The sequence below is a fragment of the Nesoenas mayeri genome (genome assembly GCF_963082525.1).
Source record: "Nesoenas mayeri genome assembly, chromosome: 3".
In the NCBI taxonomy this organism is placed as follows: Eukaryota; Metazoa; Chordata; class Aves; order Columbiformes; family Columbidae; genus Nesoenas; species Nesoenas mayeri.
In genome coordinates this window covers 26,185,356-26,199,997 of record NC_137544.1, presented here as the reverse complement: position 1 = coordinate 26,199,997, position 14,642 = coordinate 26,185,356, and the positions used below count along the sequence as shown (strand labels likewise).

Genomic DNA, 14,642 nt, shown 5'->3' with positions numbered 1-14,642 from the left:
ATGTTAAAGTTATCACCAGACTGCTGGACAAATATGTGTTACACCACCAAGGTACAGATCAAGAGAAATCTGTGACTCAGGATTTTATCTTGGGAAGAGCACAAGGTGTACGAAGAACTCAGAATATCGAGGGAAGATAACTCTGGGAACTACAATGTGTCAGAAGAACAGCTCTTGCTAATACAGCTCCCCACCAAAGACCTGGTTATCTAAGGTTTATATAGGAATGCCTAGGTCAGCTGACAAAATACTGGTCTTCTGCTCCATAAATGCAGAAAAAACGATAACAACAGTGGAAAATTGGAAGTCTGAATTTCAGCTTTCTTAGAAATAACTGCAACCCGACACATTCCATAATATTTAAACAGGGTGGGGGGAGAGAAATCACCAAAGATGTTACATTTAGAGATGACATTGACATGAAGAATAGGTAAATTTTGTTTTTCAGCCACTGGGAAAGCAGACCTCATAGGAACTCAGAACAAGTAGGAGAAAAGATTTTTTTTTTCCTTGTTCTTTTTTTCTTTTCAAAGATGAACCTACCTGCGCTCAAAGCTTTCGTGGGCTTGCTCTGGAATTGCTGGGTTCTGGTGGGTCAGGCACAGGGAGGTTTAGGAGACAATCATGTCCATTCAAGTTTTATTTACAGGAGGCTGCGGAACCATGAGAGAAGGGAGATTCAGAGAGAGATTCTCTCTATCCTGGGTTTACCTCACAGACCCAGACCATTTTCACCAGGAAAGCAGGCTTCTTCTGCACCCCTCTTCATGCTGGACCTGTATAATGCCATGACAAATGAAGAGGATACTGAGGAGTTGGATTATTCACTGAAGGGATCAATGACAGGGGAGAGCAGAGGGATGCGGAAAGGATACCCTGCCTCTCCGAATGGATATTCGCGGAGAATACAATTATCTCGCATGACCCCCCTGACCACACAGAATCCTCCCTTAGCCAGCCTGCACGACACCAACTTTCTGAATGATGCTGACATGGTCATGAGCTTTGTCAATCTAGGTACGTGAAAAATCTTTTCTTTCTGCTCTCTTTGACAAACTGTTAGACAGACCTCTCGGCCGGACTGTAACCTGTTCTGAAACAGCAGGATCAGGCCCAGGCTGCTCTGCCACTGGTAAAAGAAAAGTCATACTGATGGTAAAGTGGCTACGTTGTAGGTGGCCATGGAAAAGGATTTTTCTCACTGTTTATATAAAGTCAGTTTCTATAACTCCCCTCTGCCGGCTTCTGTTTTCTTTCTTTCATTGATGTAATGAAAATTCTAGCCTTAGGCCAACTAACTCCTTTTTAAAAAAAATTTCAAAAAATCAAACACTTATGCCTGTTGCTCAGTTATTTCCCTCACTGTTTTGCTTAAAGCTCAGACATGAACAAACATCAGTTGTTCATATCTTAAAGCCTAGAATATCATGAAAAGGGAAAAGTTAAGCCATTTCTGGAAAAAAAAATAATAGGTTATTTAGTTTAGTTTTGTTTGTTTGTTTGCTTGTTTCTGTTGGTAAAAGTCAGATTTTTATTATCTTGTCAGCTGGATGGCTAGATTTGAAATAATCTGTTGATGTTTCCTTGTTATTTCTATTTAATAACCACAGACTGTATTTTATTTTGCTGCCATGCTACTCAGAGTCTGCAATGGTTCTTATTTTCTGTGTCATAAATGAATTAAATAACAAGTAGAGTATTAAACACCAGAAACATGCAAGCAAAGAATGCTTTTGAAAATTATATCAATTCAGACACAAAACCTGATAAAAATAAATTATATTGGCTTCTGAGTATAATAAACATTCTTACCAGTTACATTGTGGTTGAAAAAGCAGTTACAGATTTCTTTCGTAAAAGGCAACTCAAAATCTCATTAAGAAAGCTGCAAATAATTCATGAAATGTATTTACTATTTTTATAAGTATTCAAAATGCTGCAGGACTCATAAAGTTAGCTAAAAAAAAATCCTTCTTGTTTGTTCTGAATAGCAGGAGATTTAATTGAAAACTTGAAGTTTCTCAATAAGCTGGTACAAAATCTGATGAACTCTTGCTTTCCAGGATGGTACTTTCTGTAGAAACTTTTTAAACAATGGCACATGTTCTGAAATACCTTCAGATTATCACACACATTCTGTACCTTTTATGTCTACCAGATCTTTAATCCTTGCTGCAGGATTAAAAATGTTTCCAAACACCGAAATCCTCAACAACTAGAATTTCTAGGAAAATGACACCCTAGAGTTTAGTTGTCATAATAATAATATTACTTTTCATTAACTATTTGGCAGATCAGGAGATGTTAAATTCTAAAATCTTTTTTCTTAGAAGTAATATATGTCCACAATGCTAAATACATTTGCTTGTAGCTCTTGCTCCTGATATAACAGACTAGAAGAAAAAGAAATCCTGTTTTTTGGAAAATGTGCTTATCATCCTTAAGAAAGAATTACATATTATCTGTTTATTATTTTCAAGTTACCATTGTATGCCTCAATTTACCCAGAGTGTCTGGAGTCAGCTTAGTTTAAAATGGCAAAGTTATAAAGGAAAATAGGAAATTATCTGATCTCCCAGGCAAGTCACGTCCATGATTCTGCAAAAATTTTCCTTGTGGGTCCTGAGAAATACCCTCGGTTACATATGTCACAGATCATCAGTGACCCTGAGGACTATATACACAGGACTTGGCCTTTTATTTCATGAAACTTCTTTGATTTCAAGAGGACTTCTTGCAGAGCCTGAGTATGAGTCCTTCAAGGCTCAGTGTCAGATCCGTCCTAGTCTGATCCCGCTGCTCTTCCCCAGATAAAAACCCTCTCTGGAAGGATGCAAGTTTCCTCTACATTTCCTCGATTGAGAAGTTCCTAATATTTGTCTCATTTTGTTGGGAAACCAATGTTGCCTTAAGAAAGTCCTTTGGAGAAGTTAGAGCATGTCTTTCACCTTACATTTCTAAACTCTGAAAACGGGGGGGTCAGATGCTTTATTTTTCTAGTGGTTATAATTAATAGACACAATTAACTTATTTAAAATACCAGGTTTTGTTTGGCCTCTGTAAAATTAAAATGTCTCTCAGCTCTAAGTGGAGCTAAATCCTAGTTCACTTCAAATGCCCTTCCATACACGTTGGATGTTGTGGTTTATCACACATTCCACCATGTAACGTTCACAAGAAATATTGATGACCAATATAGATTAGCTTCAACGTTTTTATTAAACAATCCTATGTTTCAGTATAATTAACATAAAAATGAAATAAATCATGGAAACAGGTAACCATTTTATATGATTTATGCAGTATAAGATCGTGACTGATGAGGGCAAGCTCTTTTAATGTACAACGGGGAAAAATATGCTGTGATAAGTGAATGCTAACACTGTACCTTAAAATCAATAAATGCTGATGCAGAACAGTAATAACTCAACTGGTTTTAGATTTAAAGCCTCAGTCAAATTGAGTCAAATTAATCTCCTCTGGAAATAGTATTCAGCATGTTCGTACTTGCACACCATTAATTACATAAGGTGTAATTATAAAGCTTTATTAATCATCATGATATTTTAAATTGAAATTCTGCTATATAGTTATAATAAATTAAGACATATATATTAAAACAAGAAATACATAGCTGAGATGTTTGCTAGGAATTATTAAGTAAAAGATTGAAATGGCCGAATAAGATTCAAAAATAAAGGAAAAAACCAGACAAGGACAAATAATTTTATATTAAAAAATAAAAATTGAAACTTATATGGTAATTTTGACAAAAATCAACCTGTCAGAGTTGCAAATACCTCACTTTCAAAAACAAATTTGAAAAATAATCACCAAGGGAACTCCAATTATAATTCTGTCAAGCAACAAGGGAGAAAAACAAGACTGGATTCACTTATCCTGAAGTTAAAATTGTAAACACCTGCTCTTTATACTGGAATTTATACCAGAATTTCCATCTCTTTCTTTCTTGAAAGATACAACAAGACAGAGACTATGCCTCATCCTATATTTTGTACAAGGCTGTGTGCATTGGCAGTTCTCCATAAATATTGATGAGCGTAACAGAAGAGTTAACTGGGGTTTGTCCAGCAGTCAAAGAATAAATCCTCCACTAAATACACCGGGGTTTTCAGAGATCTGATTATATCACCTACAAGTTCAGGACTTTGTTTTTCTCACCAGGTGTTTTTTTTATCCCGTTGTTATATTTTGTTACATTGTTGCAAAGCCCTGACTGTTTAGAGTTCTGGCATCTTCTTTTTGGCTGATCTCCCAAAATGACATATATAGGATACCCTGTTCCTCAGAGTACAGGCAAATAATGCTCATGTTGTCCTGTTCACTTTCCTGCTCACTCAGAATTTAGTTAGAGAAAGACTTTGTTAAGATATATGTTAGTGTTCCCACTCTTCACCTCTCACCATAAAAGGGGGATTGAATAAAAAAATATGTAGATGAGTGTGTCTTGGAGAAACAGCAGCACTTTTATAAACTACATTGAAGTATTCCAAGGACTGAATTTTCCATTAGCATCAAAGTGATCATTAAATCCACTGTACTTAAGTGTTCCTCCTCATGCAATTTGAATGGTCTGTATTTTCATTTGTTTACAACACATCTGTAAATTTTTCTCTAAACTGATTGCTGCATTTGCTAAGCAACTGTTTTCTTTCTCCATATTTTCCTATGAACTGATATGAACTCTCTTTATGATGAAGGATAAATATATACAAGTTTTGTGGGTTTTTTGTTATGTTTTCCTGCTTAGCATATAAAACTAATTTTAAAACTCAAATGTGAAGATCACTGTAAAATATGTGACCGTGACCTATGCAGGCTGATTTAAAGGAGACAATATTATAGAGATTTTTCAAGTAACCGATGTGCCCCAGAAAGACCCCTTTTCTTCTTCACACACAATGTGATTCCACAATCTTAATTTCAATAATCCCCAAACAACACGTGCTGTGATCCGTTGTTAAATCCGACACCGAAATAAAAATAAATTTTGCCTGTTTGTGGCACAGAAGACTGTTCATGTTCCTCCAGCTTCTCTACCCCAAGCTTGTACACTGTCTTGAAGATTATATTCTCCTTTAAAACCTGAATCACTAAGCAAATATGTAAATTCACAAGATTTACAGGCCATTGTGTTCATCAGAGAATGCTAACATGGGAGAGAACAGTTTTTACACATCTGCTTTGAGAAACCTACAGTACATCAATCCACACCAAATACCTGTACAAATATATTTTTGTTACACACAAAAAAGAAAGGATTCCTAACTGCAATCAGACCTTAAGTGTATATAGTAGCCAGTTTCTTAAATTAAACTAATTCAGTTTCTACAACCTTCCACTCACAGCTAACATATCATCAGCAAGGGATATGGAGTGCTAAGCTATAAAATGCCAGGAGCTGTGGAAGGGGAGCTGGGTTTGAAGGATGCATGCAAAAAGGCCTCAGGGTCATTAACTTCTCTCCTCAAAGCTTAGGAATGTGCATTTCTTTTTTCTTTCTTTCTTTCTTTCTTTCTTTCTTTCTTTCTTTCTTTCTTTCTTTCTTTCTTTCTTTCTCTCTCTCTCTCTCTCTCTCTCTTTCTCTCTTTCTCTCTCTTTCTCTCTCTTTCTCTCTCTCTTTCTCTCTCTCTCTCTTTCTCTCTTTCTCTCTCTCTTTCTCTTTCTTTCTCTCTTTCTTTCTCTCTCTCTCTCTCTTTCTCTCTTTCTCTCTCTCTCTCTCTCTTTCTCTCTTTCTCTCTTTCTTTCTCTCTTTTTCTTTTGCACTGAATCTCAGATGTTGCTGCCTTAATTTTAACCTTACATGAATTTCCTTGGCTGTGGTACAGTTTTAGTCTGTAAAGTGCAGGCTTCTAATGAAAATATTGACACAGCCTTAACTGAAGTGGCGGAAATAGTGCTATTATCTTGCCTTGGACAGAGGGATGCTATTACAGAGATAAAACTTGTTAAATAACAAATAGAACCCATGTCTTTATTTGTGGAGTTGAATCGATACTCAGAAAAAATGAGAAAACAATTGTGAAGTTTTTTTGAATGGCAACCCAAAGTCAATAAGATGGTATTTTAAACGATTTTATGTAAAATTTAAAACAAATTAGGTCAAGCGGGTTCTTATTTAATATTCACCCAAAGCAGACCTCACTGGCACACTTAAATCCTAAGATTTTTTCCCTTAATAAAATTTTAGTCACCCAGTCAGCAAACTGAAGCAATTTCTTGTGACCTAGGTATGCAATCAAGCATCAGAACTAAATATTAAGATGAATTTTCTATGGTAAAATTAAATATGAAGACATATTTTCACAAAATATATTTATTTATTTCTAAAACAAAAGAACTTTACCCACGGGATGACATTCCCTAAAAATTTTCACTCCATGTTTACAGTTCATAAGGCAGTTTTAACCAATTTTTGGTGCAATGACGGAGGAGGTTGTTAGGGATTGTTTGTGATTTTGAGCAAGAAATATTCTCCCTATTCCTTTTCAGAATTACATTTGTTGTTTTATGTTGAAATAAGTTATATTTGCTTTGAAATTGCTCATGTTACCCGAACCTTATGAACTGTATAGCTCTACCTTAAAATAGGTTTGTGTGTGATCCATAAATATCATCTAACAAAATAATGTTTTTATAACTGTCAATTAATTTTTTTGCCAAAGTTAACACTTTAAATCCAAGTAAATTATTGTATCTACCCAGCCAAAAAAATGTCAAGCTCTCCATTAACTGGGGTATAAAACTGTCTGACTTTCCCTGCCGACAGAAATTGCAGATAACTGAAGAGAAACTGATTTAGCAGATGGTTAGACGTGCATGGTGAAAAGCTATATATATGTATGGATATATAAAAATATATATTATTATTAATATTTTTCCCATTGGGAAGAGTGGCTGACCCAGTTCCGCTTCTTCTTTAGAAAGTGTTCCTTTCCAGACTAAACACAGACTTGGGTGGGGTTGTGGGGATTGTATGTATTGTACAGTACATATTTTCCCAGGAAAAAACAATCTTGGAGTGACTGTGGCTAGCCATGAAAGAGAAGGAGGGAGGCTTCTGGAGATGCCTCTGTGTGGAGGGTGTTAGAGGAGGAATCTGCCTGCCATGGAGTGGATGGAGAGCCTCTTGCTTCTCTTCCTAAACCCCGGGTTCCCACATTGCTTAGATAACAGGACAACTTTGCCACATACGTGATCTCCTGCACTTCTTGCTCCTGTTATTATTTTCTCTGAAAGTTAAATTATGCAAAGAATTTTACCATGGCTACCTGCCTGCTTATTGCCTGAGTTATGGAAGTAATTACCACATGGGCAGTTCCTTTTTCTTCTCTTTTTAGCCACGGTGGTTCCTTTCAGCTTGCTTTCATAGGCCCACAAACTAATGGAGTTTCGCAGAAAATTGATTGATTACAGTCTGATCATTCTAGGTGTCGTCTGGTGTTTCCACATAGCTGAGAATGAACAGTTTATGAAGTACCAATTGCAACCTCCAGCTAAAGAAAGGCTCCCCAAGAAAAGCTCCCCAGGGCTTCAGGAGAGCTCTGGCTGTTACCAGACTTTATAATTATTTCCCACACTTTTCCCCATCCTCTCCTACTTGTCCTTTCCCTTGTCTCTAACCCCCACCGTCTAGGCAGGGTCACTGAACTTTAATTTTATGTCAGTGGCATTTGGCTGCAGAAGGGATTAAAGGCCAAGAAACGGCGAGACTAGGCGACAGCGCAGGAGGTGGAGAGGGAAGGAATGAGAAGACGCATGAGAGAAAAATGGCAAAGCACAGGGCAAGCTTTGCAGGGAGGACAGCCCTCCTCTTCTCAATAGGCAGCGGCCAGTCTGTGGGGCTGGACACAGACCTGGTGGGCGTGGGAAAGGTTTACAACAGAGAAACAGCCTCTGCAGGAACAGGTATTACTGGCAGAGTTAGTCCAGCTCCTCTGTGCCTCACATGAAACACGGTGTTGTAGCACTGAAAGCATTTCTCGCACCAGCAGAGTTATAAAAGTGGAGGGAACTTCATCATGGTGGGGAGATGAAGGTGCATGCAGACAGAGAAAGGGCAAAGAACGTGGTAAGAATAATGTGCAAATGAAAGAAAAAATGAATCCAGGTAAAGGTTTCCTCTCCTAGTAAGCCTTGCAGGTGAAGGGAACAGTTTTCTTCTCAGTTCCTCATGATAGAGCAAATACCTCAACCTCCCCAGGCACTTGACTCCCTGAGCAAAGCTTTTCGTCCTTGCAAAATAAAATGCAGCTCCCCTCACCCTTCGATATGTGTGTGCAGGGTGTACACAGACAGGCAACTAACATTTGCAGCCATAAATAACATAGGAGCTAACTTTTAAAAACCGCAGGTTAAAGGATGAGGACTGCCATGACGCACACAGAGAGGTTGAGATCAGAGCAGCAGCTAAAAGGGGTTGGGAGAAACAATGAATCCCCTTGTTCTGAGTCATATTTATGAGTGCTCCATTGCACCTAAAGTTCATATTTTATTGGCTAGGCCATGGGGTTTCCCCGTTTGCTCATCTCTTAAAATAACACCCCTGGTTAAAATTTCCTATAAAACATAAAAATGCTACAGCAGGCAGAACTTGTCAACCCTGACAACTACATTATTTAAGTTTGTGGGTGAGGTACACCAAGCAGGAGCTGGTTTGTGTTTGTAGTGACTTATGAATTTGTTTCTATACAAAAACAAGTAGAAAAGGAGAGGTTTTACATCTCAGCTCCTCATTCAGAAACTTCACACTCCTATTGAATGATGCTCTAAACGTTGACATAGAATGTTTAGTTTTCAACTCTTTTTGAGCAACTGCTCTGGTGCAATAGTTTGAGAACTTGGATTTATCAACTGGTATTATACAACTCAATGGCATGTGTGGTACCTTGCCAGAATGTGGCTATACTTTTTTTCCCACTGTAATTCAGAGCAAACTGAGACATTAATTATTAATGAAGCAGAGACTAGAAAACTAATCAGGACAGCTAGTGCTGATACATCATATCTATCCATAGCTGAGAACCAGTGGATTTGCAGAAGCAAAATTCCACTTTACTCTCTTTTTGGAGGAGAATCAGGAAGAAGTAGGAATTTGAATAGCTGAAATTTCTGTTAGGTTTATCTTTACCTGACTTAGCAATATTAGCCATTCAGACCCCACGAGAACGTAAGGGTCTTTTTCAGCCTCAGTGATTATGTGATTTTATCTTTTTGTATGCTATATCTATTGAATGAAATTATTTTCTTTCTAATTGTCATCTATTTGACCATAGTCCAAAAAATGAAGTTATATTCATACTTTCTGGAAAAGCTGTACCCATAATCCAGATAAATTGTCATAAATTAGTAACAGTTTGTCTAGATGTATCTATTTAAAATATCCCTTTTTTAAAAGTGAGGGCGAAATATAGGTGGGTTATTCAACTATAAGATACTGCAAAATAATTTCAAAAAGATACCATCTTGGACTTTTATGATGTAAATGGCATCAGTTTTGGAGGTTGTTCTGTGCTGTTAAACCTAGACTATGGAAGAGGAAAAAGCAGGGACACTGAATGATTAATGAGTCTGATTTTGGAGCGGTGGACAAATGGAACCTGATGGCACCTTGTGCCTGGAGCCATAAGATTCTTGTGGTATGATCTGCAAAAACATTAGCTGAGAAATTAAAAGTGTGGGCGAAGTATGGATGATAAAACCATGGGAGCAAGAGCAAGCCTAGCACACAACCCCATGACAGCTGTAGTCTTTGTGGTGATTTATGATGGCTGAAATCCAGCAGGAGCATAGTTTAGGGAAGCTTGTTCCCAAGGTTACCTCAGCTGGGGTATCTGTCAATAACTACAAGTCATAACTTGCTCGTGATCCCAAAGGTTAATCTGCTGCTCATGACCAGGTTACCTTGCTGCCTTGTGCACGAAATATGTGCAAATGTTTTGCAGCAAATATGTCATGGCCCTAGCCTTGTCTAAACGTGACAGTCAGAAAGTGAAATGTCTGAGCGACCAAAAAGGAAAAACCTGAAGAGCCTCAGACAGAGAATGAAAACAGTGTGGTCCTGTTTTCCAGTCCATAAAATGCAGATGAGGAACTACTTCTGTGTTCGTCTTCACTTCTGTGTGCTCTCACTATTTCACCTTGCAGAGTACTAGAATAGTTTTCTTCATGTGAAGCCTCTTTTTACTCTGCCTACATGCTCTGTAAAATACCACACTACTGAGAGCCTCAAACACCTTGTTTTTCCTCCTGATGACCTCAAGCATTATTTTAGAAAGGGCCAAAAAAAAAAGCCCTTCTATAAGGGCAACAAGCCTATTTACAGTTCTTAAAACAGACTATTTTACAAAATAACGAAAAAGAAAAAAGAAACACCAGAATTAAAGTGCCAAAACTGAGATTTGAGATCTGATGCCATGGAGAGACTGTGTGACTAGTTTAGCTCTTGTTCTCAGAATACAGACTTGTGCCTCTTTGAGGCATGTGTACACGCATATCAGTCTGTGTGCATGGCTTTGTGTATGTTACATAGAAAGCATGTAAATCTCTTCAGTTTTAGTCATTGGGATTTTTTCCCCCTTAAATCATAATATTCTTTCCCATCAATACTATGTAGCTTTAGCAGCCCTGACCTTTCAAGCTGCCTGTTTGGGCCAGTGTTTATCAGATGACCGTTTGACCTCCTTGTTAATTGTACTTAATTACATCCTGTTGTAACATTTTGCAATAAGGAGGAGAGTTTATGGATCTGCTCCAAAGAGCTGAAGACTAAAACGGCAGCAGAATTCAGTGGCATGAGGTGCTGAGTAATCTTGTAGATACGTCAATAAGAGCTGTGCCTTGTCCAGTTGATTGCAAAATTGGATCCCAAGACTGTTCCTTTTCCATTCAGGATCCTTGGTACTTCTGGGAATAAAATCACACAATTTTCTTTTTTCTGAGAAGGGCTTCTCCTCTCTGACTCTCATCTTGGAGCTTTCTCTAAAGAGATCAAGGAAGGAGTGAGAGGTGCATCAACAGCTCTTCAAGGGCCAAAGTTCACATATGATGAGATAAAAGAGATGAGCCATAAGTGATCTGTTTGTGGTTTTCCAGCGCTTCAGAGTTTCTCATACTTCCCCACAACTGGAAGTTCCCATAAGCTTACTGCAAGTTGTATAATATTTGGTATGAGATGTTCTGTGAGTTGGTGATTTATGGGCACATCTAAGGTTTCCTTCAAGAGCAGCAATTATCTCCTGTAGTTGCAGAAAAACAAAAATGAAAAAAACCAACATCCAGAAACAGATGCACTTCTTGAAAATGGGCACCCTAAAGACTCAGAAAGCAACTTCAGACATATATATCCACACATATGAATACACATACACACATATCCTTGGCCGATGTAAATAATTCAGCTATATTAGTAAACAGTTAAAATCTAGCTCTAGGACTAAGAATCACAGGGCAAAAGACCATAGGTTAAATTTTACTTTATTAAAACACTTAGACTTATTGGAGAAAAAATGTACCATGAAAAATTAATTGACTGTGGTAGTGACCTACACATATTTGTAGGATTATTGTAAATGGTTGATCATCAAGCATGAGTCATATTCTACATAAAAAAGACAACTTATTGGTTCTGTGCTGTGAGACTCTAGGCTGACACAGTACTGCCAGTGATGATTACTGCGAAGTGAACAGTGTTCCTGTGAAAGTTAAAATTCTGTATTAAGTCTTTCAGGTCGCCAAGGTTAAACCTACAGTTCAGCTACATACAATTGCATTTGCATAGTTAAATATTTTTACATGTTTATTTAAGTTACAAGCTTATATGATTAAAAATAAAACATAGAATTTGCTGAATATTACAAAGGTAATTAAGCGTTTATAATGTTTAAATCCTCTTCAGTATTAACCAATAGTAAGTATAACTAAAATTATCCAACTAAATAGGATGGCTTTCAGGGAAGGATGCAGTGAGTTTTTTTCAGAACATTAGAGGTATATGTGAAGTGACATGATATACTATTGTTTATCAAAGTAGTTTAAAATTAGGTATAATTTCAGAATAAAGTTATTTTTTTTATTTGATTTCTTGGTGTGCTTCTTTAGTACAGTCTTCCAATGTCTCTTGAGACCACCTGGCTCTTCAACAAGTAATATTTTATTTTCATCATTTTCTAGGCTGTTGAATTGGTAGTCATGTTTAGCAAGGCTATATATCTTAATGAGACCACATTTACAAGGAGATGAATTTTTTTTAATATATAAAATTTTTAATTTAAGTAAAAGTATTTAAAATGTATTTAATAAAATGTATTCCCATCTGTATTTATATGTATGTATATATATATTACTGTATGTATATGGTAATGGAAAACCCTAAGTTTATGCTATGGAGTGAATACTAAGTATATCAAGTTCATGTTGCAATCCCTGTGGCATAATGGAGGGACTAATATCATTAATATTAACAATGCATTTCTCCCATTTTAGTTTCCCAGCAGTTGTGTTTTGCTTTCTCTATACATGTACATATTCGTTTGAAATTGAAAAATACAAAGGATGTACTTACTAGCATGTGTGTGTATGGGAGAGACTTAATGTAAAAGGGGTTCACACTGAACTTGAATTAATGAAACAGGCACAGGCATGGACTTAAAACTTGGCTCAATAGGCACAGTTTCTGAATAAGTTATGACCTGTTCATCCTGTGTTTACATTGCCATCTGCTGCTGTAAGGGAGTGAAGCTTCTTTTATTAACATTATATCAGCTTGGGTCAATGAGATTTGCCATGGACTCCATTAAACCATGCTGCTTCGGCTTGTCTGCAGGCAGGGAGCGTGCTCTCACCAAAATGGGAATGAAAACAAGCCCCCAAAAGAAGAGACTGTGATGCTTTCTATTTTGGGGATGGGCAACAGATGTTTCTATATTACTTGAAAAAGAAAAAACAGGCCTATCACCAAAGATTAGGGCAGTAGTTGCTTCTAAACCTAGTAGAAACAAAGGTTTAGTTCAAACATCTGCAAAGGCAAAGGTTGATTAGATGCTGTAAAATGCATGCCAAATATTCTTAATAGTGTTGTTCCAAAAAGATTGAATTTGAAATAAAAGCACTATGTTAGTAGTAAGGTCCCATCTCATTCTTACCCTCTGCTCAGAAAGACACACATTTTGTCTGAGGCACATCAGCTCAACTATTACGGGCAGAGATAAGTCACTATTATAACATATAATACGAGCTTCAGGAGATCATCTTTGCTGTTCCAGAGATGTGTTACACCCACAGATGCCTTTAAAATCAACCTGAATATTGTGTTCGTAACTTGACGAGGAATATGAGAAATGGTGTCCCAGGTGGAATAACAATGAAAATGCAGGAATGATACAAGCATGTCCATGGTCCTGGGCACCCAGCTCTAGGTGGCCCTACTTGAGCAGGAGGGTAGGACTAGATGACCTCCTGAGGTCTCTCAGCCATGATGTGACTCTGGGATTCTGTGGTTACAGAGAAGAGGGATCTTGCTCTCATAATTTACATCAGTCCTGGAGTGATGATCTTGCTCAGGCAATTGCTGGATATACAGTTCTGTGTGCTCAAAGTATCATGCTTTTTCTTCCTGCTTTGAAAATGATTTTCTTTGTTCTTATATCATTTTGGGACATCTGTGTCTCTCTCCGCAAGTCTGCCCTAAGTAACCTACTGTGAGGGATCACCACCTATTATCACACTACCTGGAGCTAATCTGAGCTCTTTCATAGCATAAATACTTTTTGTGAAGATTGCTTTTCCTTTCCTCTGCTAGTGCATGTGTAATGTTGGATGGCCAACCCAGAGATCTTTTAATTCACTAACAGTCAGTGAGTTTCTGTCCTGAAAGAAGGTCGAAATGTTCATTAGCTTTAGTAAGATTTCTATTTCTTTCATGAAAAAAATAGTCCAGGTGTTTTTTCCTTCTTGTTGAGGAGACTTATTCCACAAGGTGGGTTATATGTGGGTGAAATAATCTCACTTTGTGTTGAATAAATCATGATCAGATTAGAGTACCAGAGCTACAGAGGGTGCAATTTGAATCAGTGTAACAAGCTGTTAAAATCACAGCCAGCTCCCAAACTGGCTGTTAAAACCTGCTGCCTTAAAGTACCACTCCTCACCTCTGTTGCCCAGTCTCATGGCTGCTCTTCCTCCTCATTCTCTTCCTGTTTGCCCCCGGCTGTAATGAATGGGAGGGCCCGTCCCTGGTGTGCTTCTCCCCCGTAACTCTGTTTCCCAGCTCCACTGCTTCAGGTTTCCTAGGAGGATCCTTGGTTTTGGCCAACAGCAAGCATGCACAGGGCAAAACTTCAAAATGAGGGCTAACAATTTACATAAGATGAAATGCCAGTCTCTTTAAATTTTTAATTTTTAAGGCGATGACTCAGTACAGTGTTTAGCCCCATATGCACCTGTGCACAGAAAGTATAAATCTGAGGAGCTCTGAATTCATTTGAGACATACTGACATACTGGCTAAGCACATGGCCTGTGATCAGCTATTTTTTGCAAATGCATTTAATAACCTGTCTGTAATATAGCCTATTGTATTTGGGCTGTATCAAAAAAAGCATGATCAGCAGGTCGAGGGAGGTG

General features: G+C 37.6%; 1 protein-coding gene across 2 annotated transcripts in view; it reads left to right on the top strand.

The window, feature by feature from the left end:
- Positions 1-387: 387 nt before the first annotated feature.
- BMP5 (bone morphogenetic protein 5) overlaps positions 388-14,642 on the top strand; it is a gene marked incomplete at its 3' end in the record, with an annotated part of 56,629 nt that continues 42,374 nt past the window's right edge. For both annotated transcript variants that reach the window (XM_080342020.1, XM_080342019.1), the window contains exon 1: positions 388-1,017. In XM_080342020.1, coding sequence (XP_080198146.1) covers positions 534-1,017 — 484 coding nt within the window. In that variant the 5' untranslated portion in view covers positions 388-533. The remainder of the gene's footprint in view (positions 1,018-14,642) is intronic.